The 25,324-nt window shown below is 51.3% G+C and overlaps 1 protein-coding gene across 5 annotated transcripts in view; it reads left to right on the forward strand.

Annotated features, from left to right (window-relative positions):
* Positions 1 to 21,154, forward strand: part of ENTPD6 (ectonucleoside triphosphate diphosphohydrolase 6) — a 33,237-nt gene extending 12,083 nt beyond the window's left edge. The window contains exons 2-14 of one of the 5 annotated variants that reach the window (XM_070588375.1): positions 3,207 to 3,603; positions 5,232 to 5,308; positions 7,104 to 7,247; positions 8,379 to 8,454; positions 9,164 to 9,199; positions 10,101 to 10,189; positions 10,920 to 10,999; positions 11,679 to 11,743; positions 13,818 to 13,919; positions 16,390 to 16,530; positions 18,480 to 18,536; positions 19,721 to 19,833; positions 19,968 to 21,154. In XM_070588375.1, the coding sequence (XP_070444476.1) occupies positions 3,312 to 3,603; positions 5,232 to 5,308; positions 7,104 to 7,247; positions 8,379 to 8,454; positions 9,164 to 9,199; positions 10,101 to 10,189; positions 10,920 to 10,999; positions 11,679 to 11,743; positions 13,818 to 13,919; positions 16,390 to 16,530; positions 18,480 to 18,536; positions 19,721 to 19,833; positions 19,968 to 20,066 (1,371 nt within the window). In that variant the 5' untranslated portion in view covers positions 3,207 to 3,311 and the 3' untranslated portion in view covers positions 20,067 to 21,154. Of the gene's footprint in view, positions 1 to 3,206; positions 4,153 to 5,231; positions 5,309 to 5,356; positions 7,248 to 8,378; positions 8,455 to 9,163; positions 9,200 to 10,100; positions 10,190 to 10,919; positions 11,000 to 11,678; positions 11,744 to 13,817; positions 13,920 to 16,389; positions 16,531 to 18,479; positions 18,537 to 19,720; positions 19,834 to 19,967 lie in introns of those variants that run through there. The other 4 variants (XM_070588374.1, XM_070588378.1, XM_070588377.1 and 1 more) reach the window with 4 other exon arrangements.
* Positions 21,155 to 25,324: the final 4,170 nt, after the last annotated feature.

Below are 25,324 nucleotides of genomic sequence, written 5' to 3' on the forward strand. Positions count from 1 at the left end.
TTTAGTTCTTTGTGTTTTCCTTTAGCTCTTTCAGCATATTTCAGGCAGTTGTTTAAAAGTCTTTATCTGATACATCCTTTGCCTTTATTTCTTCACAGACGGTTTCTACCACTTTTTCTTCCATCGAATAGACCATGTTTTCCTATTTCTTTGTATGCCTTATGATTTTTTTTTTTAAAGAGCCACCTCTCCCAGTCTTTGCATGCTGGCTCTGTGCCATGTAAGACCTACACTAATTAGCAGGATGTGTCTGAGCCTTGGGGTCAGCCCAGGGTGAAGGCTTAAGGTTTGCTCACGGTTTTTCTGAGCATGTGTCTTTCCTGGGCATGTGTATGTGCTGTTTTCAATCTTCCCATTTACACATCTGCTTTTAAATGTGTTAATTTCCCAAGGAGTCTCACCCAAACTCCTCCTTGGTCCTTAGATGTTCTGTTGTATCTCCCCCGCCCCCAGCCTCTCGCCCCAGGTGTGTGTGGGTCTGCAGTCCCCCTGGTTTTCACTCTTGCTTTCCACAGCTTCATCCCCACCTGAGCTCTGAGCTCTGAGCTCTGAGTCAGGCAAGACGGGGACCTGTGCCTCAGGCAGCCCCGGGGCTGGTCAGGATGTTGCCAGAGGTCTGCTCTGCTCCCTCCTGTCTGAGGGAAGGGACTAGGAGCTGGGCTGCTGCTGCTTTCAGACTGTTTCTCACAGGAGGGAGTTGGGCAGGGGTGAGTGAACCCACAAAACGTCCTACTATCCTGGATGTGACTTTTACTTGAATGGGCATTTGCTTGGTGGCTGTAAACCTTTGTTTTTCGGAACTCCCATGAAATATTCTAGCCAGTTCCTTTTTTTTTTTTCAATATTTCCATGGGAAAACAAGGGCCTAGAGTTCCCTATTCCACCGTCTTGCTGATGTCCTCTCCCCGTTAAAGGATTTTAAATAGGGCCATTTTGTGTGTGTGGTGACGGTATGGAAGGCGGATGGGGTGGAGGAGTGCCCTCCGCCCTTCGGGATAAGAGCCTGTGTTCCAGCTGGGCTGCAGTGGCACAAGACAGGCGAAGTCCCTGCCCTCGGGGCTCATGCCCTACAGGGACACTGATTTTCAGGAACTAATCCCACAAACACCGTCATCATTATAGATTATGGTGGTGCTACGTCAGAAGGAGGCAAGGAGCTCAGAGACAGCGTGACAGTGGTGGGGCTGTTTAAGTTGTGGGTAGTGGAGAAGGTGGGGACAATAACATTTCAGCTGAGGCTTAGGGACAAGGACAAGGACGCCAGGTTGGTGGATGAGCATTCTAGGGAATGGTAACTGTGCGCAAAGGGCCTGAGGCAGGGAAGAGCTGTGTTCTAGGGACTGAGGGAGGCGCTGGGTTCTTGGAGCGCTGTGAGCAAGGGCAAGAGAGGTGTGAGATGAAGCTTCAGAGGCTGATAGGGCCCGGGCCCTGGCAGGGGTACAAGGTGATTCTGAGAGCAGTGGGAAGCTCCCAAGTGCAGTAAGACCCAAGAAAGGCCCAAAGTCAGGTAGGAGCAGCGCCTGGGGAGGGGAACTTGCTCCTTGGCTCCTGTCAAGAGAGCCTTTCCAGGGCCAGCCCGGTGGCGCAGTGGTTAAGTTCGCACGTTCCTCTTCTCCGCAGCCCGGGGTTCACCGGTTCAGATCCTGGGTGCAGACATGGCACTGCTTGGCAAAAAGCCATGGCAGGCGTCCCACGTATAAAGTAGAGGAAGATGGGCATGGATGTTAGCTCAGGGACAGCCTTCCTCAGCAAAAAAGAAGAGGAGGATTGGCAGCAGTTAGCTCAGGGCTGATCTTCCTCAAAAGAAAAAAAAAGAGCCTTTCCCACAGCCCTGCATGTGCTGGATGCTCAGAGAGGGGTGATTTCTCCTGCCCCCTGCCCAAGCTTGAGTGGCGGGGCACTGGGGAGTCCTCTCCCCTAGGCAGAGGCACAGAGGAAGCCATGGGTTTAAACAGTGCTGGTCTGACATGAGCTCTGGGGGCCTAAAGGCATCCAGGTATGGCTGCAGGGCAAGACCAGAAAGGAGGGACCACAGATGACCTCAACTCTGTGCTCCCCCACCCAGGGCCACTTTGGTCCCATTTCCCGTCCATCCAGACAGCCTCATGGTTGACACGGAGGCCACCACAGCCTTGCCCCCTGCATTTCTAGCCCTGGCCCCCACTTTTCGCTTTCCCAGACAGTGCAGTTGCTCTCCTCCAGCACACCTGTCCATCACCATTCCTGGTCAGGAGACATTACCTCTTGCTGCCCGTCTGTAAAGCCAGCATTCAGTATGTGTCCATTCTCAACACATCGCACAGCAGACAGCAGCGTGAGGCAGCTTTCCTGTGAGCGGCCCTGCCTTCCGGCTGAGGAAGAACAGCCTCCTGTGAAGGGTGGCTTGCCCAGGGTCACACACTGCTGCGGGTGGAGCCGGCACCCACGTCCTGCTTTCAGCGCAGCACTCCCTGTCTCCTTCCCCCAGGGGTGTCCACTCCACTTGCTGTGACTGAGAGAGGGAAGGGTGGACCTTTCCTGAGGGTGGGGGTGGCCCTGAAAACCAGGCATTTTGGTTCTGCTCCTCTGAAGCCTCAACTTCCCACACGGTGCCTTGCACTAGAAGCTGCTAATAAAGCTTGAACAATTGAACCAAAAATAATGGTGCTGAATTAATTTAGTTTGCTACCTGGGTAGCATTTTTATAGACGTTGAGAGCACGCGGGCATAATTTCCTCCTTGACAGGAATGTGCTGTATGAATGAAAAGAGGTACCTGCTGTGGAACTTCCCGGAAAGTGAGCCGCATTTCTCAGATTTGTCTGGGTCCTTCTGTAGTTCCCAAGGGGGAGGATTTTAAACCTTTTGAAAAGTAAATTACCTATATGGGAAGAAAAGTGAGAATTGAAAGAATGGGTTGGATACATGTTTCTGATAGCTTGAAAGGGGTGGGGACATACTTACACGTGGCTTTTACAATAGCAGCGAGTCCAGAGCAGTTTGTCTGGAACAGCCCTTAGAGGGGAGCCAGCTCAGGCTGGGGGCTGTGCCCAGTTGGCAGCTGCAGGACGGGCAACCTTGGACAGGTTACCTGGTCTTGATAAACCTCGGTTCCTCCTCTGTAAAATGGGGTCACACCTTCCAGAGTCATTTTGAGGATCAGATGAAGCTTCTGATTCCAGAGGAAAGAATGCAGACTGGTTTCTAATTGAGCCTTTTGTCCCTCAGAGCAGGGATTTCTCACTTGCCCGGGAACCTCGAAGCCTACTGTGTTTTCCTGCCTCTCCTCCGTTTCCACCAGCAGCTGTGGCACAGTTCTCAGCACACAAAGAAATGAGAAAAATACCAAGTAATGGCAACCTGAAGATGACGAAGGTGGCGTACCCCCTGGGACTGCTTGTGAGCCTGTTCATCTATGTTGCCTACATCAAGTGGCACTGGGCCTCCGCCACTCAGGCCTTCTTCAGCATCACCGAGGTGGCCACAGGGGCCCGGAGGGGCCAGCAGGCCCGCACTGCCCTGGGAACGGCTGCACGTGGTCACGAGGTCTTCTACGGCATCATGTTTGACGCAGGAAGCACTGGCACCCGAGTGCACGTCTTCCAGTTCACCAGGCAGCCCAGAGGTATCCCAGGGCCGAAAGCCCTGGCCGTGCCATCTCTTTCCATCTCACAGCAGAGCTCTTGGGACCTCCTCCCCCTGAAGACAATGGTTTCTCAGGGTGTGGGCTGGACTTACCTGGGAGCTTGTCAAATATGCAGTTTCTCAGAGATACTGGCTCAGGGTGTGGGTTGGGGCCCAGGAATCCAAATTTCCCAGGGGTCCCAGGTTGTCCTTACTCGCACTAGTTGCTGGTGACCACCTAAGGGCAGCTAAGATCCCAGAGGGTGTTTGGTGGCCTGTCCCCTCCCAGCGTTCTCTTTCAGGTCAGGTGGCTGGGACCATAACTTAGGCCAGAAGTCAAGTTGGGTTAGTTTAAGGCAGGAAGTAACCCCACATTCAAGCCAGTGGGAGCCAGGAGTCCAGGAAAGGCCGATAAATTACCAACAACCCGGAGCCCAGGCTGACGCGGAGCTGCACAGTGGGGCCAGGCAGCGAGGGGAGTGACAGACGAGAGTGGCCTCAACAGTGAGCAGGGAGCTAGAGCCAGAACCCGTCAGCTTTGCTTCCCAGGGTGAGAGTTTGGGCATCTTCACCTGCTGGCTTCTCCTGTGGGGACACCCCCATCCCTGCTCAGCTCTCACCCTGTTCCTACTCCCTTTGACCTCTTCCCCAGCCTCTCTTTTGTGCCCATCGACTCTGAGGATCGCCTCTCCAGCCTCCAACCAGCAAGTGGTTTCTGCCAGCTGCTCAGCAGGCCCACTGCTATGGCTGGTGTTCCCTCTTCTCTGGTTCTTTGCTGACCCTTGATACCTTTTGACTTGACACCATTCTGGGCATTTAACTGAGCTGGTGGCACCAGACACTTTTAGTAGCTCTCTCCGAAGCTGTCATGGCATGTTTTATTTTCATCTGCTTTATTTTTAAACTTATTAAATAGTTAAATATTTTTATGCTGGACCTACCTACCTCCAAAATGGTTTTGAAGCTAAGTTTAAGACAACACATGTCCACATGTGATGCTTTAATAGCCATATTCCAGTGTTTTATCTTTGGAGAGAAGTCCTTGCAAAAAGTTTTATCCCGATTTCTCTTCACGAGTCTTCGTGTCTGAGTTCAGACCAGCATCCCTTGGCACCATGTGCCTCTGAACTCTCTCCCTTGCTGTATGTACATGAGCCCAGGCTCCTAATTATTTAAAAATTAAATTTTTAAAAAAGAAACAGAAAAGTATTATTTAAAACTGATATGCATCCATCCTAGAATCAAGGAAATGACTTTCCTGTTTGCAGTTTGGAATCATCTGCCCTGATCCTCTGTTGGTTGAATCAGCAAGAATTAACTATGTGAAAATTTAATACTTTAAAGGGATAGTTTTTTGTACGTAAATTACACCTCTATAAAGTTGATGTTTTTTAAAAAGTAAAGTTCTGGCCAATCGTTAAGTATAATATTCATCTCGTTTAGCTGCGCTAAAGAGGCAGGATTTAGATGAGAAGCAGTGAAGGGGTCCTGTCCCTCTGGGATTGGTCTGTTTTCAGATGTCTGCCTTTGAAAAGTGCGGCCAGTCCTAGTTGTATAGATTCGTATATTCGTGTATATATTCATAACTGTACCCTTTTTACCCTTTTTGAAACATGTTTTTTCCCTTAGGAACTCCCACCTTGACCCATGAAACCTTCAAAGCACTGAAGCCTGGTCTTTCTGCTTATGCTGATGACGTTGAAAAGGTGACGACTTTCTCATGTCTGTTAGTGCATCAGATTTGCCTTCTAACTGTGCAGCTCGTTAAAGCAGCTCCCTTCTCTCGGATGGAGTGGACTCTGATGGTGCTGACCTGCGGCCTGTCGTACTGTGCAGGGTGGCCCGATGAGGAAGCTGGTAGAGGGAGAAGCCACAGGAGGACCACTGCCCCCCGCCCCTCCCCCATGCCCCCCACACACCCTGACCACCCTCTGCCAAGCAGCACGTGTGCCACCCATCAGTCTTGGTGTGTTTCAAAAGCACAAATGCTGCAAACTTACAAAAAGCATTATTTGAAAGTTTAATACTTTTTTTTGTTTTAGTTCCTCTGACTGAAGATGACAAAAATTGACTAAAACAAAATATTAAAGTTAAAAGTGTATTATGCAAAATCCAAAAAACCAAATAAGTGTAAAAGAAATTTAATTAAACTGTCAAATAATTGTTTTGGTAAGTTTGTAGCATTTCTGCTTCTAAAGCCCTTAAAGCTTATCACTGCATGAATACGGACACCTGTATTTCCACTAAGGCACTCATGAAACTGTCACAAATACAGCTGTAAGTTCCTTTTAGTTCAGGCATGTCTTGAATCAAAAGCTAATACGGGATTCTTGCCCACAGGTGTGTCCTGATCTCAGACAGTGAAGTCCTAGCCTGGCTTTCCTGTAGCTTAGTAAACAAATTGAAAAAAATCAAAATTAGTGATTCTAGAGTGACCATAAAATTAGACCTAATTAAATTAGATGTCTTTACAGCAAACTCATCGAGCTTTTTAAATCTTAATTTGTTTGAGTAGGCAGCACAAATTCAAGTGGGACAAATTTCCCTGCTTCCCAGGGCAGACAGCAAAAACTGCCCTCCACCTCTAGTCTCCCCCGGTTTCATACGTGTCCTTCAAGAGCAGGTTTCGGTGTCCATGAGCAAGTGGATCTGTGTTCCTCTCCCCTCTTTATTTTACAGACACAGTAGGATGGCATTAATTTGTTCTCCGCTTTGCTTTTGCAGATCATTTACTGTCAGGGTATGAAGAACTTGCTTGATTTTTCTGGCTGAATGGTATTGTAGTGTATGCATGCACATTGAATTTACAGACCCAGTTCCCTCCTGAAGGACATTTAGATAATGTCCAATCTTTTGATCTTAACAGTATAAGAAAAGCTGAGGTTTGTCGCTTTATATGCAGTTGGTGACCCCCTCGTGCAAGGGTGTCTCTCGAATGAATTCTTAGAGTGGGATTTCTGAGTGAGAGGAATGTGTTTTCCCTGTGGACAGGCATTACAGACTGCCCCTGTGGCATTGTACCTACTAAGAGGCTCAGAGGTCCTCTACCAAGGTTCCCCCCCACCCCCCACTAACACAGGCCCTTATCCGACTTTTGGACCTCAGTGATTCCTCGATGTAGTTATTCCTGGGGTTTTAGCACTATGAGGGAACCCAGAATTCATTCATGATCTCCAGGGGAGTCGCGACTCGTCTGAAGTCACCCAGTGAGGTGGGTGACGGGGCCAGCTGGGGTTTTGGTTGCAAGCGTGGTAGCACACCAGGAGCCCCTCTCGTGTGTCCTCACCCCACCATGCTCTGCTGCTGAGGGCAAGTCTCCATGTTTACCTGGTCCCTGGGCCCCACACCCCCACCAGCACCACTTAAGTCACTGTTTTCTGCTGATTTGGAAAATTAGAAAAAAAATACATTTATAAATTAATGAAACCAAAAGGGTCAGGGGAGCATCCTTGCTCCTGTATGCTGAGCTCTGACAGACCCTGCTTTACTTGTACCACACAGAGCACTCCGGGGATTCAGGAATTGCTGGATGTTGCTAAACAAGACATTCCTTTTGACTTCTGGAAGGCCACGCCCTTGGTCCTCAAGGCCACAGCTGGTTTACGCCTGTTACCAGGAGAAAAGGCTCAGAAGTTATTGGAAAAGGTGATTTTACCCATTTCCCCCTTGGAGGGTGCCTTATGAAAACACTAAATATTCAGCCGGTTTTGGAGCAATCAGGCTACATAGAAGCTTCCTGAAGAGGGAGACGCATCGAAGTGTTAACAGCATCACCTTTAGGGGAGGGATTGTGACTGAATGATGTTTTCTTCATTTAAAGCTATTCGTGCTTATAGAGTGAAGCTGTGTTTTACAATAAAAAGTGTATTTTAAAAATACATTGTGCCTTGGAAGGGCGCTCTTCCACCAGGGCTCACTGTGTGTCCAAGGCTGTGGGAGCTGGATCCCTGGCATTCCGGCTCAGGCCAGCTTGTGCTCTTGGGAACCGCTAGTCCTCTCTTGGTGTGATGCTCAGATGTAACTATTGAGAAGGCCCTTTAGTGTTCTGCTGCCCAGGTCCAGCTCCCACATTGCCAGGTGTCCCGGGCCCTGTATCACCCCCGGGGGCCCAGGAACCTGTCTTCAGCAGGTGCTTGGAGGGTTCTTCTCATCAGGCACGTTAGGGAAACTGTTTTAAGCAAAACAGTCCTCCTCATCCTCTACACTGCGTCTCAACTATTTAGCTGCTAAATGATGGGTTGCTGCACATCTGTAAGGTCCCTTATAAAAACTACCTTGACTCAGGTCGGATTATGGGCACATGTGAGCAGGGTATCGGAGGCACTGAAATTTCTCTGTATCATACTTGGTAAAACATGGAGAAGGAAGTCCACCCAAAGCAGCTGCTTACTGCCGTCTCTCCTTCCACTGCCATCTCCAGGGAGCAGTGCCCACCAGGCCTACTGAGGTCCCAGGTCTGAGCTCCACCTCCTGGGGCTTCCTCCCCTTCATCTCCGTCCTTAAAGCTGGGCAGCATTTTGGGGCCCAGCAGGTTCATCAAGTCCAGAGTCACTTAAGATAGGGCTCTTAGGGCAGCACCCACCTCAGCTAGCCCGGGAGTAGATTCACATGGAAACCGCTTGCAGAGGATTAGGGAAGCTTAAAACAAAACCTGAGCTTCGTCGCTTTGCAGCACCAGCTGGCAGCCTCTGGTGTTTGTTACTGCTGCTGACACAGCGTGATTGGGCACCAAGTGTGGGATTCTAAAGGATAAGACGTGTGTCTCTTTACATTTAGGTGAAAGAGGTGTTTAAGGCGTCGCCTTTCCTTGTGGGGGATGACTGTGTGTCCATCATGAACGGAACAGACGAAGGTAGAGTTGCCAGAAGCTCTCTGTGCGATGAGGCTGGCCTGGTGAGGCCGCTGTGTGCAGGGCTCTGTCAGCGTTCTGAGCGGGAGCTTTCTCCTGGTCAGACACTGGGGTGAGCAAGACCTGAAGTGACGGGCCCATTCTAATTCACAATTTCACTGTCTCCGAGGGTCTTCTTAGTGCCCGTATTAGAGACAGTTCTCCTCTTGACTGGCTTCAAACGTGGCGCAGGTGGAGTTTCTGAAAACGTTTTTTCAGTTTTAAGAACATTTAGAGAGAATCCCCAGTTGCTACCATGTTTAGAATGTTGCTGTTGCATTGTTAATTCTAAGAGAGAGACACTTAATCAGGTTCCTCACCAGCCCCTGATTTTAAATACAACCTGAAGGGTTTGTATCGGGGAAGAAGGAGGGAACATTCAGTTCTCTTCCTACCACTTCCAAACAGAAGTTGATGATAAGGAATAGGAGGGAGAGATATGACACTTGGCAGAGTATTTTAGTTGTTTAGTATGGTATTTTCTAGAACAGTCTGCAGAAGCTGCTGGATGACGTTCTGAATAAGGCTCCTTTCCGTAGCTGGTCTGAAGGCTGAGACTAGTGAGGTCGTGTTCCCTTGGTGCTCTTGAAATCTGAAAGTAGTCGTTTGAGTCTTGTGTGTTGTTAACAGCATCTCAAGTGATTCACATGCTCTTTGTGACCCTCTCTTGTAGGTGTTTCAGCCTGGATCACCATCAACTTCCTGACAGGTACGTTGACTTCATTGTAAAGGCTAACAGTTCACAGATGCCATTCCTGAGAGCAGAGGCCTTGTGTCTACTCTTTAAAATAACCCCTTGGGGTTTCACAGTGTTGCTGGCCCGCAGTAGGGTGCTGGGATGGGTGGGGGAGTACACCCGGCTCGCGGGGCGAGCATCACGCCTGCGGGTGTGAATGCTCAGAGCGGCTGCCTCTCTGCAGCCCTGGGACTTTTTGCCAACAGGGCTCCTGCCCCTCCTATGCGGCATCTACCAGGGACCCTGTCCTTTCATTTCTGAGAGAAGTCCTGAGTAAAACTAGCTGTGTCTTCACATGTTAAGTGTGATGATGTGAATGTTGATCGCCTGTAACTGAATTCCTCTGCTGCACAGGGAACAGAAGCAGCGGCTCTGGGAAACAGGTGGCAAGGAGCATTTTTTCTTAGGTTGTCTCAGTGCATGTGGATTTTTGTCCCTTGTAATTATGGAAAGGATCAATGTGTCTGACATGTGTATGAAGAAGAAAGAAGCTTCCTGGCAGCATTAGCCCCTTGGGGCTGGAGGGCCACATGGGCTCTCCTGGGCGAGGTGGGGGGAGGCCAGCCTCAGGGCCTGAAGGAGTTTCAAAGAAGTCAGCATCTCTGAGAGGGGAGTGGTAGAGATGGCAGGCCCCGCATCTCTGCTGAAGGTCAGTGTGGTCCTGTCACTCTTCACATCAAAGCCACAGCTGTTGGAGCCACCGTGTGTGTCCCTTAGACAAATAGTGCATCCTTACGTGGAGAGTTTTAAATAGCTACAGCTCCTTCTCCATCTTGTTTTTCTTTCCACTGGCATCTAACCTCTGCTTTTTCTGCTGCTCTCATCTGTTTACTAACGCGACAGTGCTGTGTTCGCTTTACTCACTGTGCTCCAGGCAGTTTGGAGACCCCGGGAAGGAGCAGTGTGGGCATGCTGGATCTGGGCGGAGGGTCCACTCAGATCACCTTCCTTCCCAGAGTCGAGGTAACCAGCCCCTGCTGACCCACTGCCCCCACCCTCCAAGGCCGCCTGCTCCGTAGGGGATGTGCTGGGGTTGGGGGGCGGTGAGCCCCAGCTTTCCGGGGAGGGGGAGGCCCGTAGACCTGGTGCCTCGGGCTTTGTGCTCAGTAGTTCTCCTGAGGGCCAGGGTCAGTCACAGGTAATGCTTCTTAGTGTGATTTTAACTCTGCCTGGAAAAAAAATTGTGTTCAGTGGGGTGATAAATTAGATGATGCCTGGAACCCTTTAGAGCAGAGAATGTGAAGGGGGCCGCCCTCCCTGAGAGCTTCCAGGAAAGGCCTGGTTAGTCTGACTCACAGCGGAGGGCAAGCTGCCCCTTTGCCGGATGCAGTTTCTAAAGCTGTCAGAAATGCTTCCACTTAGAGCCATCACTGCGTTAAAACAGTACCTTCCTAACCCACCACTTTTTTTTATTATTTTTAGTTTTAAATGGAAGAGCACTTAAGTTTACTCATAATTGTCTGGGTTGGGCCGTATTTGTCAGAATGGGTAAATATTACTCATAAGGAGGAAAAAAGTGGTTGTTCATTTGGACATTTTATTTTTCATTGCTTGCTCCAAGCTCTTTCACAATACATGCCTCAATGGAAAGCTAATTTAATTGAATACATCTGTGCATATCCATTTTCTTTCAAATGAATTGAGGGAGTGGGGGACAAATAGGAAAGATGGTAACCATCATGTTCTTCCGCAGGGCACCCTTCATACCTCCCCCCCTGGCCATCTGACCTCGCTCCAGATGTTTAACAGGACCTACAAGCTCTATTCCTACAGGTTGGTGTCCGGGAGTGAGGGTAGGGAGGTGACTCTCCTCACACACAGCTCAGCAAGCAGTGCACGCACCCCTTGCCTCTGATGCCTGCCTAGTGGGGTGACCAGAGTCCACAGAAACCTCTGCTGTGGGCCCACCTGGAGCCCCTCCTCCTCCTCCTCCTCCTCCTCCTCCGCCTCCGCCTCCCCTCCTCCTCCTCCGCCTCCTCCTCCTCCTCCTCCTCCGCCTCCTCCTCCTCCTGCCTTTGTTTTTTGGTTCACCTGCAGTAAAATTACATTTCTTTGGTGCTCATTCTGTTCTGCTTTGGAGGAGGCTTTAGAAAATTGGGGAAGAGCTGTGGTGCAGGAATTTTGGGGGCATCTGTTTGCCATGTGGCACCTTCGTTGGACTCTCTGTAAAGCACACGTGCACCATAAATATCGAGGTCAAGCCTGTCGCATTCACCAGCGTCCACAGCTCCTACACAAGCTCCTGTCGAGTCACGGGGCTTCATTTGTTGAACTGACTAGCTGAACGCCCTGAGCTCCACAAAGAGGCCTCTCGAAGAAGCAGGAGAGCCGCTAACTGCCTTTCCACAAGTGTCCTCGTTTCCCACTCATTTTGGACCCAGACCAGGCGATGGAGGACAGCGCCCAGGGCTTCCCATGGCAGCCAGCCCCTCACCCGGCCTTCTCTCCACAGCTACCTGGGGCTCGGATTGATGTCTGCACGGCTGGCGATTCTGGGCGGCGTGGAGGGGACGCCTGGTGAGTGGATGTGGGTCCCGGGCCCTCCTTGCTCTGCAGGCCTGAGGAGTCCTTTGGGGGAGGGGCTTCTGCTCCTCCCTGCCCCCCACCGTCAGCGCAGCGGCTGGCCCCTGGCCTGCCTGATGCGCCAGCAGGACTCGAGGCCCAGGAGGGCTGAGTGTGGACGGGCCCTAGACATTGTCGGGGGGCACCTGACGTTGACGGAGCGTGAGAGTGTTCCTGTGTACATTCTAAGGTATTGTCAGAGGGAAGAAATGCTGGTGAAGTCCCTCCTGCAGCGCTGACCAAGGGGGTTTCAGAAACCCAAGTACCTGTGCAGTCGTCACCTGCACTTGGAGTCGACTTGTTTTTAAGGATTTGAAGAGATGGCCTTGTTCTTCAGGACAGCCCACGAAGGAGCTGTGAGGAGGCAACTCTGGGGCAGGTGCCACGGGTCTGGGGGAGTTTTTCTCTTATTCACAATGATGCTGTCCTTGCAAGGACATCGCGCCGTTTTCTCTTGCTCTGTGCACGGTCATAAAACACGGGCTGGGCCCCTCCTGCAGACCTGGCGTTTGACTGGAGGTGGAGTCTGTGTCTGGAGAGGTTATTAGAGGTGTCTTTGCTCCCAGGCCTTCTCTGCTCCTCCCTGACAGGCTGCCTGAGGAGAAGCCTGGCCTTGGCCGCAGTGCACATGAACTCATAGGGGATCTTAGGGCATCGCCGCATCCCACTTGGGGAGTAGGGGACACTGTTCTGAGGCTGGCACTGCCTACCTCTCCCATGGTGTCGACTGGGGCCCAAAGGCCTCATCCCGTGCCTCTTGTCCAGGGATGTGCACGTGCTTTCTCCGGCCGCATGCCCTCCCCTCCCCAGGCCCAGCACTCTGCCCACCTCTCCAAGGGTCTGGTTGTTCTGACAGGGTGGGAGTGTTCAGCTGGAAATTTCATTTTTCCAGGTACATCCTATTTCCATTTTTCTTTCAAATCCTGATGTTTAACCTCAAAGTGGTATCCCCCTTGTTGCAAACCAAACATGTCCACGTCTCAGAAACACTTGCAACCCTAACTCTGGGGCCAAAAAACACCTGGTTAGCCAACAAGGAGAAGGCAGGCACCTGCTTGCCCATCCACAGCTAGGCTGAGAGTGCCCGACTGGGACACCTGGGGCCATGATGCCTGCCAAGCGGGACGCAAACCGCTCCCTGCCACAGAGGAGCCATCTCCCTGTTGTGTTGTCTCTTGTTTCACAACAGATTGCCCACCAAACTGAGTGGTTGGAAGCAACAAACAACAGTCATTTATTATATCTCGTGATTCCACAGGCTTCAGCTGGGCGCCTCCTCTACTGGGGTCCCTGGGGCCTCGTGTGGTGGCAGTTGGGGTGGCTGGGCTGGATGTCCGTGCCTCGGTGCCCCTCCCCGTGGCCTCTCCCCACAGCAGAGCAGCCAGCACTTCTCCCTGGTAACTCAGAGGAAGGCTGCTCCACGTCACATGGTGTCATGTCCTGCACGTTCTGTCTATGAAGCAGGCCTAGGCCAGAATCAAGGGCTGGGACAGGGACCCCTTTTCAGGAGGAGAAGCTGACGTGCTTCTCAGCATGCACGGCCTCGAGGGGTGGCCTCGTGGAGCCAGAGCAGCACAGATTCGTGGCATGGTGGTACTTGGTGGCATCATCCTGGCCATGCCAGCTGACTTGCAGCCTCAATCTGTAAAATTGGGTGGTGATAACTCCTCTGCTGTTAGGATCGTTATGACTGGACTGAAGAGTGCTTGGCCTGGTGCCTGAAGCCTCAAAGCCCCTCCGTGAACGGGAGCTGGAAGTGGCCATGTTTCTAGGCAGATGGGGCTTTGCTGCAGCTGCTGTGATAGAGAAGGGCCTTGCCCCGCAGCTGACCTAGAACACTTCCATGAATCAGGTCTCATCTGGCAAAAAGGAAGCGTCTTCCCTTGTCCTTCTGAGTCCTCCATTAGCGACGTGAAGCGCTCTCTGTGCTCCAGGCCTCCCCGCAGAGGAACCCGGGTCCCAGCGCCATGCACGGCAGTCTCACCATGGTAACGCGCCTTTGTTTTCTTTCCGTTTCTTTTGATTTCAGCTGCGGATGGAAAGGAGTTGGTCAGCCCTTGCCTGTCTCCCAGTTTCAAAGGAGAGTGGGAACATGCTGAAATAACATACAGAATCTCAGGACAGAAGGCAGGTATGGCAGATTTATCGTTTGCCTGTGGTTTCTGAGAGTTAAGAATGACAGCCTGCCCCCTCCCCTGGGCTTTCCACATGCCTCTGAGAAGCAGGGAGGCTACTGCCAAACCTCTGTCACAGACGAGCCCGTACTTGGCCACAAAATGGAAGCTGCCCTGCCGGCCTCACCAGGGCTCCAGGAGGCCCTCGCCAGCGCGCTGGGAACTGCCGGCTCCCGCGGGGTCTCTGCACAAGGCTTCCTTGTCTGCTGCCAAAAGCTTTCTTCCAAAGGACCGGACTTCCTAACAAGCCTCCAGTGAGGAAGGACCTGCGCGTCCCTCAGCTCTGAGATGGACAGCCAGACCCAGGCTATGGGCCAGCAGCTCTGAGGGCACCTTGGGAGAGCGAGAAATGGCTTCCCCTCGGGCAGAGTTGGCCTCCCTCCCGACTGAGCAGACAGGAGGGCTGCTCCCCTTGACAGTGGCATACTGTCCCACCTGCCTGGCCCTCTCACCCCATGCGGTTTTTGTTGCTCTGTGCTCTTTTACTTTCTTCTAAAAGGAAAATTGAAATATTGTTTCCAGGCTGGGCACACGGGCATGAGGTTTGTCTGCCTGTCGTGACAGAGCTGTCTCTACTCACAACACTAAATGTGTGGGGATTTCCCTCCACCAGCACTTCTGTTCTGACACTGACTGCGTGGAGTTAGTGCAGACCCCACGGGCTGAGGGCTCAGCCCCACAAGACTGCCCCCACTGCAGACGCCAATCTCAAGCAGTGAGTCCCCAGGGTGCTCACACCTCTAACTTGGCCACAAATCCGGGGTTCCCACGAGCCCCTCCTCAGATTCCATAACTGGCTAGAACAGCTCACAGAACTCAGGGAAACACTTACTGGTTTCTGATAAAGGCTGCAACTCATGAACAGCCAGATGGAGGAGGTACGCAGAACAAGGTGTGGGGAAGGGGCACGGAGCTTCCACGCCCTCTCTCGGCACGCCACCTCCCAGCATCTCCACAAGTTCACCAACCCGGAAGCTCTCTGAATCCCATCCAGTGGGGGTTTTATGGAGGTTCATTACGTAGGCATGATTAATTAAATCACTGGCCAGTGGTGATTAACTCCATCCCCTCCTGGGAGGTTCAGGGATGGGGCTGAAAGTTCTAACCCTCTGAGCACAAGGCTAGTTCCTCTGATAACCAGCACCCATTCTCAAGTCATCAAGGGACCCAGGAAGACTCACCTCGTTAGCATAAACTCAAGTACGCTTATTATATTATTATAAAGGGCCTTATTATGAATAACAGAAGTCCCTCTCACTCTTATCACTCAGGAAGTTCCAGGGGTTTTAGAAGCTCTGTGTCAGGATCCAGGAACAGACAGAATGTATGTTTCTCATTATCCATGACCCTGCAGGTCACTGACTCAGTCACCCCTGGTGCATGTGCCGTGTGCCAGGCCCTGCCACAGGCACTGGGCGCACAGCAGTGCATGGTGCAGACAAGATCTGCGCCCATGTGCAGCTAACATTCTAGGGGGAGGAGTCAGACAGTAAAACACATGAGAAAGTGCTTTGAAGAAAAATAAAACAAGGGGAAGAGGAGGTTCTGAGGGGGAGATTGCAGTTTTAAATAGGACGGCCTAGGAAGGCCTCATGGGGTGATATCTGAGCCAAGACATGAAGAGATTTGGAATGGGCCACTCAGATATAAAGCAGCAGCTCTCTAAGCTGTGAGAGCAGCACGTGCAAAGGCCCTGAGGCAGCTGCTGTGTTTAAGGAACAAGGAGGAAGTGTGTGACTGGTCTGACAAGGGAGAGTGGAGGGAAATGAGGTCCGAAGGGAAAGTCCTGGCTCTAGGCCATGGTGAGACCTGGATGGAGCTGTCAGCAGACAGCTGGGAGGTCTTAGGGTAAGATGGGAAGCTTGAGGTGTGGGCTGTGGGACATCCATGTCCGTTAACCTTTAGGGCCTGTGGTGGTCTCCTTCCAAGCAAGGAGTTAATGACCTGCCCTGTGAGCTTGGGAAGCTGCTTGCTAGGCCTGTTTCCTCATCTGTGACATAAAGAGGGTCTAGGCCCCACCCCTAAGGTGGCTCACAAGATGGAGCAAGACACAGCTGTGCGTGTCAAGGCTGACAGGGCAAGTGTGGGGTGGACAGTGCAAACTTGAGCCACTGGCCTGTGTCAGGACAGCTGCTGAGCCTGGCTGGGGCTTGTGTCCTTCAGGCTTGGGGCCGTGCTCCCCAGCTCCTGCATGCGTGGGGATTCTCTCCCTTGACCTGGGTCAGCAATGCCATGGCTCCTGAAGGGTTGCTGTTGACGTGCGTGGGGCTGGTGAGCCTCCTGACTTGGGGCAAGATCTCTGCAGGCTTCTTGTCCCACCTCACCCTCCAGGCCAGGATCTCGAGTCACTGGGAAAGGCCCCAGGGGCTGCATGGCCCGGTGCTCGGAGCCCACTGACCGCTGGCTTCCTGCTTTTCCTCTGCCCAGCAGTGAACCTCCACGAGCTGTGCGCCAGCAGAGTGTCGGAAATCCTTCGGAATCAAGTGCACAGAGTGGCAGAAGTGAAGGACGTGGATTTCTATGCTTTTTCCTACTATTATGACCTTGCAGCAAATGTTGGCCTCATAGGTAAGGGTGGGGCCCAGTTGGGCTGTGGCAGGACCTTGAGTCTGGGCTCACCCGGGCAGGAGCCTCGGCAGGAGTAACTGTTGTCAGTCACCCTCAGGGCAAGAGAACTAGACTTAGGGGGCAAGCCTCTTGTCCAAATAGGAAGTAATAAGCCCCCCTTATATAAATAAGTCAGTTCTTTGAGCCACTTGGTGAAGTTCCATTGTCAGTGCGGGAACAGTGACTTGTTGATTTATTCTGCTCTGAGGCAGAGCTGACTCACCTGTGTAACTCAAACCCTCAGCTGTTCCTGCCTCAGCCCGAGTTCTGGCTGAGGAAACTGTTGGTGATGCAGCCACGTGGCTGGCTATCCCCAGCTGGCGTCCAGGCTGGCATGGGGAGGAGTCAGCCCACGCCACAAATCACCCTTAGGAGTGTATGGAATCTCACTGGCTCCTTCATGCCCCATGAGTGCAGTCAGGGCAGAAGATGATACTAGGAGTTTGCCGAGGCTGATGGTGTTCAAAATCAGGGTAGAAACTCTTGAGAGCATTGTGAAGTCATTTCAGTGGATCGTGACCAGTTTTTTAATGGAATAGATTGAGAATATCAGATGCATTGCCTGTGCTAAGGATAAGAACATCAATGTAAATAAAAGGCCTCCAGAAGAAACCAATGATGTCAGATTCTGGTCCCTGGGACCCGAGCGCTCCTGCAGCATCACCAGGCTCACTGAGGCTCCCCACTGGCTGGGCCCAGTGTGGAAGGCAGCCAGCCAGTGGAGGGGGTCCAGGTGGAAGGGGACCTCTCTTACCCCTCTCTGTGGCACAGAACAAGGTCCCTGGCACCACCAACAGCTGACCTCGTGACTCCTTGTCCTGTGCCCTGCGGGCTCCCCTAGCTGAAGCTCGGACAGACTAACCCATATTGTCCTTACTGTGCTGCTAGCTGCAGACATCGCGGTGCCCAGGGTCCACCACACCCCAGCTTGGCCTGGCAGCCTGCTGGGGGCCCCAGCCTCTGGGGTTGTCTGTGCAGGGCTCCGCCCCAGCATCCCCTCATCAGTTTGGAGTCCCTCACTCTGGCTGCAGGCTGCCTTTTCCCTGGGGAACCGACCTCTTCCCCTGGTGACCTCAGGAGATGCTGGGCTGGCAGAGAAGCTGTTCTGATGCCCTTTGTGGTCACGCATGGCTCTGAAAGAATGGCTTGGGCCTGTTCTCAGAAATGGAGTCCACCCCTAATGATGACATTTGCTGACTTACAAATGCCCAAAGCCAAGGGAGAGTCAGGAGGAGATTTCGTTTTTCAAGACATTGAGTAGCTGCCTTATACCAAATAAATGTGTGGGATACCCCAGGGGCCGTCTCTCAAACATAGAAGTTTTGGAGAGCGTTGAAGAAACAGTCTCCATCTTTGAGAACTGGGGACACAGCTCTTCGTGCCTCCCTCCGTGGGAATGGCAGAAGCCTGGGGCCGTTCCCTCCTCAAGAACCTCATAAAGGCTCTGCCCATTTGTTTTAAGACCTAACCACTCCTTGTTTTTTTTTTACAGGATTTTTTTCTTCACACTCAGGAAATTAATACTAGAATACCATTATTGAGCTCAGGGCCACAGCTTCAGGAAACATTTCTAATTCTGTGTTTTTATTTTTTTAACTTAAAATTAAGAATTTGCTCAATCTTTGGGGTCCAGGGATCCATATGAGCTGTCTCTGGGGGTCCCTCTAAGGTCCCTGACCATGCTCACCACCCCCATATGGTCTTGCACGAAAGACCTGCCCATCCCAAGCTGTGTCACCTTAGAAGCCATGATCGGTGCACTTGGGGCCACTGCCCTGCTCACAGCCTGGCTCCAGGACACAGCCCTGCCTCTGCTTCTCCAGGCTCCCCGGGTGCCAGCCTCGGGGCCACAGGGGCTTTGCAGCTCCTGCAAGGCTGGTGCAGACGGGGCACTTGGTCTCATCCCACAGATGCTGAGAAGGGAGGTAGCCTCATCGTTGGAGACTTTGAGATAGCAGCCAAGTATGGTGAGTGGCAGCTGCACTGCCCAGGTGAGGAGGCCGGGGCCTGGAGACGGGCACCGTCCCAGCACGTGGCAGACTGCTGCAGTGCTTGAGAGGCAGGCGCTAGCACCGGAGTCCTGGGTTTGGTTCCTGGCTCTGTCAACCAGACGAGTGTTCAGAGACGTGAGAATGTGGAGTTCAGAGTGTACGTGGGGTCACCGTGCTGGGTCCAGACCACAGGTCCACTATGTCCAGAGTGGGCACAGGCAAGTGGGGGGGTCTCAGTGTCCCCAGCTGGGAGAGGCCTATTTCTAGTCCCAGGGATGGGAGAAACGGACTCCCTTGATTTCCCTTTTTACTTTGACTTGGGTGACCCTAAGAGTGATCTCCCCTGAAATTTTCCCAGCAAATTCACAGTTGTCACACAAACCCAAAGAAGCTGGGGATCCTGCACAGCAGAGCCCAGCATGTGGGGCGTGACGAGCTGCCCCGTGAGGCAGCCCTGGGCCACCCCTGCCTATCTCCCTTCCCCTCCCTCCTCGCCCCCTGGTGTGAAGTGAAGGCTTGTCGTAAATATTCTGCTCTTTTGGTTGCCAGTCACAACTCCAGATCAAAAGAGTCAAACTTTGTGTGTTTCCCCATAGAAAATCCTTCCTCTCTCTCCCCTCCCCAAAATGGCTTTTTTTAAAGCTTTCTTGTCACTTCTGGGCTTATCCCGTGGACACTGGGTGTCTGATTCTTCAACGGGAAAAGGTTCAGAGCAGAATTCTGGGAAGGCTGTTGGTGGGTTTGTCCATCCTCCTTGAGAACAAGAGTGGATTGTTCTGAACCGGCTTTGTCAGTGTTTTCATTCTCCAGAAAACCCAGGTCCACACCTGGGAGAGGTGTCCAGGGTCACAGGCACCTCTCATGTGGCCCATGAGACTGTGGCCTTCCACCCATGACGCCAGCATCTGACGCACAGGCCCCTCTTGCCCGGCCTGCTGGGGACTGGGCTGGCCTGGAGCCCCTGCCTCCTGGTGTGCTCTTGGCGGAGCACCTCCTCGCTCTGAGCTGCAGTCTCATCTAAATCAGCAGCGAGGACCTGGGGCTGGCCCAGTGGTGGAGGTTGAGGGCTGGAGTGGGTGGAGCAGGGTCTGCACGTACCCTCCCCGGCCCAGGAAGTAAACCCCCTGGGGCCTGACGGAAGCCGGTGTTTGTGCCCTCAGTGTGCCGCACGGTGGAGACCCAGCCACAGAGCAGCCCCTTCCTGTGCATGGACCTCACCTACGTCAGCTTGCTGCTCCGAGAATTCGGCTTCCCGGGAAACAAGGTCCTGAAGGTAAGCACTTGCTTCTTGGGAGCCCCTGCACCCTTTATAGCGTGAGGCTGGACCACTGCTTCCGGCCTCCCAAGCAGGCCTGCCTTCCACATGTACCCGGTGATCCCCTCTGCCCCTCCCTTTATCTTTTCAAGCTGACTCGGAAAATCGACAATGTTGAGACCAGCTGGGCGCTGGGGGCCGCTTTTCATTACATCGACTCCCTGAACAGCCGGAAGAGTCGGGCCTCCTAGCAGCCGAGCTGCGGCGGCGGTCCTCACAGAAGCGGCTGCATCTCCATAACAGACCCCTTGGGATCCCTGGACATGTTAGGAGGACGCCACAGTTCGTCTGTGACCACTCCTCCCCTCGGCCTTGCAGACCTGCCTCTGGTGGGGCAGTGGGCTGGAGGGCAGCCCAGGCCCAGTGCTGCCTCCTACCGGCCTTGGCTCCATGTGGGCAGCAAGCCAGACAGGGCGAAGGGCACACGTGAGGCCAGGGCGACGCAGCCCCACTGTCCCCCACCGTTGCTCTCTGCAGGGCTGAGGCATTTGTGATGTGTGTCCTGTGACAGGTGTCTTGTCTTGTCTCCTTGCCCCTGTTTCCCCCGCCCCCACGGCAGACCTCCACCTTCTCCCCGAGAATCCATGGGGAGGTTATCCAGGCCATCCTGGCTGCTCTCAGGGTGAGCCGAGTGGGAAGCATCACGCCCTCTGGGAGGGTAGGCTGGGCGGGACACTGTGAACTCTGGACTTGAACCTGTTTGGCTCCTCCTTGGGTGTGGATGTGTGAGGTCATCCGGAGGTCTGTTTCCTCAGTCCTTGAGTGGCTCAGGCTAATTGATGGAGTTGGCACTAGGACTGGGAGGAGGGGCGGGGGAAATACCTCTTCACGGCCCTCGTGTGCCCTGGCTATTCAGAGAAAGTCTAAGTGTGAGCTGAACTGCTGTGAAATATTGTGCTGCGTGAATGACATCTCTGTATGTGGTGCCGAGTGCTTGTGTCTCTTGTGTTCTAAACCCCAGTGAATGTATTGCTGCCTTGAGGCATTCACAAACCCAGAGGTGTCAGAAGACACAACGTCTGCAGGTCAGCCGGGCCGCAGTCCCTGGAACTGCCCTCTCATGGCTCTACTGGTGTCTGGGGCCACAGCCCGTCCCCCAGGGGCTCCACAAGATGCTGACTCGACCGTCTTGCCTCCGTGGCACGAGCTCTGGGAGATGGGGCAGTGCACTGTGCTCAGATTTGGGTCCCGGGTCCACAGTCATTCCTGCCATGAATGTACAGTACACCGAAGAAACTGAACCTCACTTGTTCTACTCAAAATAAAGGGTTTGCAGGGGTTTCTGCCTCTCTGTGATTCCTGTCAGCATCAGCAGCACTTGCCCACCCCAGCTCCGCAGGGAAGCATCTGGGATCCCTGGCTACCAAAGATTTAACAAAAAACTACCCAAGCAGGGTGACAGATGGTGGCACAGTTAGGTCCTGTCAGTGTGTCTCACAGCAGACATGCGAGGGTACAACAGCAGAAGGGCACATGGGGTCTGCCCCTGGCCCCCTGGCGTCCCCCATCATAAGTGGCCCTGTGGAGGCCCAGGCTGTTATAGGGGTCTGGCAGGGGAGCCCCACACCTTCCCTGTGCTCTGTCAGAGCTCCCTCTCCTGGGACTGTGACCTGCAGTGCCTGCCAGAGAAAGCGTGGTATTGGAGCAAGCACTGAGCCCCGGTTGCAATGTGTTTAGTCAGAATCTGCCTTTAATCTGGGACAGTTGGAGGGGGTTGCATGCCGGAAAAAACTGGGCAGACCCTCTCCCCCAGCACTTGGTGCTCACAGCACCCACACCTATCTTGGGACCTCACAGACGGGAGCACGGAGTGGCCCCTTGACCTCCCAGGGCCACAGTGGGACCAGAGCGGACGTGACTGCTGGATATGCCTTCATGGTGGAGGCTTGTGGGGAGAGAAAAGGACTCTGCAGAAAAAAGTGAGAGGATAATTTTACTTCTCACCTCCTGGAGCTTGAACTTCCCAGTGGGGGAGGCAGGAGAGGGATCCAACTGTAAAACCTTTGATGTTTGAGAAGCGCCCTACTAGCAAGGCACTCAGTCAGGGGAGGGCTTCTACCCTTTTCTAAGTATCCCCATCTGGTGAGTGGGGTGACTGTTACAACCCCAAGTCCAGGAGGCTGCAGGGAGACCACCAGGGTGCAACCACTGATAGAACTGGAGCCAGCTCTCCTCTGCCTGGTGTTTTCCCCAAAACATGAATCTTAGGGCAGAGGTCTGGAGGTCTGTGTGCAACACAGCAGGAAAAGACAAAGCAGGAAAGATGCTTCCTCCAAATAAGAAGCCACGTTAGGACTAAAGCCAGGAGGCTTTCGCTTGACAAGGGCTCAAAAGCCCAGCTTCTCCCCACGGCTCACCACCCCGCCTTGGTCTGCCAGCCCCTTTCCTTCCATGATATCTGACAGTTTAAATATTTAAAGAACTCCGGAGGCAGGGAATCAAAAATGCATGAAGGTAAAAGTGAGGATTGATTTGGTCCATTTATAGGTTAGTGATCTCACATCTGAAAAAGTGTGAACAACTGGAAGTTTCCCAAAAGATTGCCAAATAAGTCATGGAATATTTTGAGCCCAGCAAAATATGCAAGTCATTTCACTCTAAGTGTCTTTTGTGATAATAAAGTAGGCTCTTGTTTTTTCAAAAATAGCTACATATGCACATCCCGACATGTTGTAAATGATGCAAACTGGGGACGCAATGAGAATTTTGTTCCCTCCCATGTGTCCCACCTCACAGAGGACATGGGCATCTATGTGCTCAGTTCTTCCTTGCACTCCTCACACACTACCTCCTGCCCACGTGTCCCACACCATCCTGTTCCCACTTAGAAGTGTTGGTGCACACTGAGCTGCTTTGGTCCTGCAGTGGCTGTTGACATTCCCACATGTGGGTGACAGGACGCCACAGCATCAAGTTGTTTCCAGGCTTATGTCCATGTGCGTGAACCATCCTGACATTGCCGAATTCAAGGGCAGGAACATCGTTTTGTTTTAGAGTGCTTCTTAGAAGCATATGTTAATAAGGAATTTAAAATCTGAGTTCGATTGCAGCTTAAGTTGAATGATGAGGGAGAAGAATGCATCAATATAAGTTAGGAAATAATGGAATTAAACTGATTCTTACTCTTTAATGTGAAATGTGTCCTCTCTGATATTCATGATAGTTCCACTTGCTTCCTTTATCTTCACAGGGATGGATCATTAAGCATCTTGAGAAAATAGGAAAAGTGCCAGGGAGCTCTCTCTTAGGCTGAGTCACTGAGGTATCCCACTGACCCCTTGTCTTCACCTCCAGGGTCAGATCTTGGAAAGTTGTTGTGCGGCCTTGGGCATCGGTTTCTCCCTGCCCTATTGAAGAGCAAGGATGAGAGTCTCAAGAATGAGGTAAATAAAGGGGTCACAGTGGCAACCTTGCCAATCCAAGGAACCACTGTTGTTCTAGGCCAGTGGAGGGAATGAAAAGCCTGTGAAGGTAGGGGCCCTTGTGGGAGTCAAGAGTCCTTTAAAAGGCTATGTTTTTTCCAGAAAACAAAGTTTTGAGACTGCTAGAAGAGTTTAGGGAAGGAGTTCACTTGAAATGCTCCCAAGGGTTTACCTGCTGTTCTTACCCAACCTCCCACAGAACAGAAACAGATTCACCCGGGAAGGACGTGAAATCACTGCTTGGAGTCTCCATAGCTTTTTTATAATTGAGGTCTAATTGACAGGCACCATTATATTGGTTTCAGGTGTACAACGTAATGATTCAATATTTGTATACGGTGTGAAATGATCACCATAATAAGTCTAATTACCATCCATCCCCATACACAGTTAAAATTTTGTGTGTGTGATGAGGACTTCTAAGATCTACTCTTAGCAACTCTCAAATATGCAGTACAGTATTGTTAACTGCAGTCGCCATGCTGTACGTTATGTCCTCTTGTCCGTTTTGCCCACCCCCAACCCCTCTGCCTCCAGCAACCACCAATCTGTTCTCTGTAACTATAAGCTTGGTTTTTGTTTTTGATTTTTAGATTCCACATGTAAGTGATATCATATTCTCTGTCTGACTTATTTCACTTAGCATAGTGCCCTCAAGGTCCATCCATGTTGTTGCAAATGGCAAGATTCCATTCTTTTTTATGGCTGAGTCGTGTTCCATTGTATATATACCTCATCTTCTTTATCCAATCATCCATCAGTAGAAACTGAGATTGTTTCCATATCTTGGCTATTGTAAATAATGCTGCAATGAGCAGAGGAGTGGCTATATCTTTTCGAATTAGTGTTTTCCCTTTCTTTGGCTAAATACCCAAGTGGAATTGCTGGATCATATGGTAATTTGATGTTTAATTTTTTGAGGAACTTCCATACTGTTTCCATAGTGTGGGTCTCAGTTTACATTCCCACCAACAGTGGACAAGGGTTCCCTTTTCTCTACATCCTTGCCAACACTTGGTATTTCTTGTCTTTTTGATAATAGCCATTCAAGTATGAGGTGATGTCTCATTGTGGTTTTGATTTGCATTTCCCTGATGATTAGTGATGTTGAGCATCTTTTCATGTGACTGTTGGCCTTTGAAAAGAAGGCCAACAAAGAAGAAAATGTCCTCTTTGGAAAAATGTCTGGTCCGATCCTCTGCCCATTTTTTTAATTGGATTTTTTTTTTTTTTTTTTTTGCTGTTGAGTTGTATGAGTTCTTTATATATTTTGGATATAACCTCCTTATCAGATATATGATTTGCGAATATTTTCTCCCATTCAGTAAATTGCCTTTTCATTTTGTTGATGATTTTGTTTGCCGTGCAGGGCAGGAACATTTTAGATTGTGACTGTATTGCCAGATTTTCCTACAACTCCGCTGGTAGCTTTGGTGCCTGCTTCCCCAAGCCCTCACCAACATGGCTATGACCAAACCCTTTGCTCTGCCATTCTGGCGCGTAAACAATGATACCTGGTGGTTGTGCTGTGCGCTGACCTAATTCATCTTGTATGCACGTCTAAGAGTTATTTCCTTCTCTGTGAAACATCTGTTCGTGTCCCTTGCCATTTTTCTGTGAGATTGTGGTCATTTTCGTCTTGATTTCAGGAGATTTTTTTATATTAAGGAAATTCACCATTGTGATAGAATGCATTGCAAATTTTTCCCCACTTTATTATTATTATTTCCCCATTTATTATTTTTGACTTTATGATGTAATGACATCTGGGTTTTCTGTCATAATTAGAAAGGCTTCTCCACTGAGATAGTTTTAAAAGTTAACATAATAGTTTTGGTTTTTGTTGTTATGGTTTTAGTTTTTGCCTTACTTTAAGAACTCCCAGCACATGCATTTGCATACTCTCAGGCACAATGAATCATAGTTTCAGGATGAATTTGATTTTTAGAGCCATTTCAGAATCACTGGAAGGCGAATGTGATATTCAAACTGGGATAATACCATTTTTGGCTAAAATCAAAGATGGC

The sequence above is a fragment of the Equus przewalskii genome, chromosome 21 (genome assembly GCF_037783145.1).
Source record: "Equus przewalskii isolate Varuska chromosome 21, EquPr2, whole genome shotgun sequence".
NCBI classification, from domain to species: domain Eukaryota; kingdom Metazoa; phylum Chordata; class Mammalia; order Perissodactyla; family Equidae; genus Equus; species Equus przewalskii.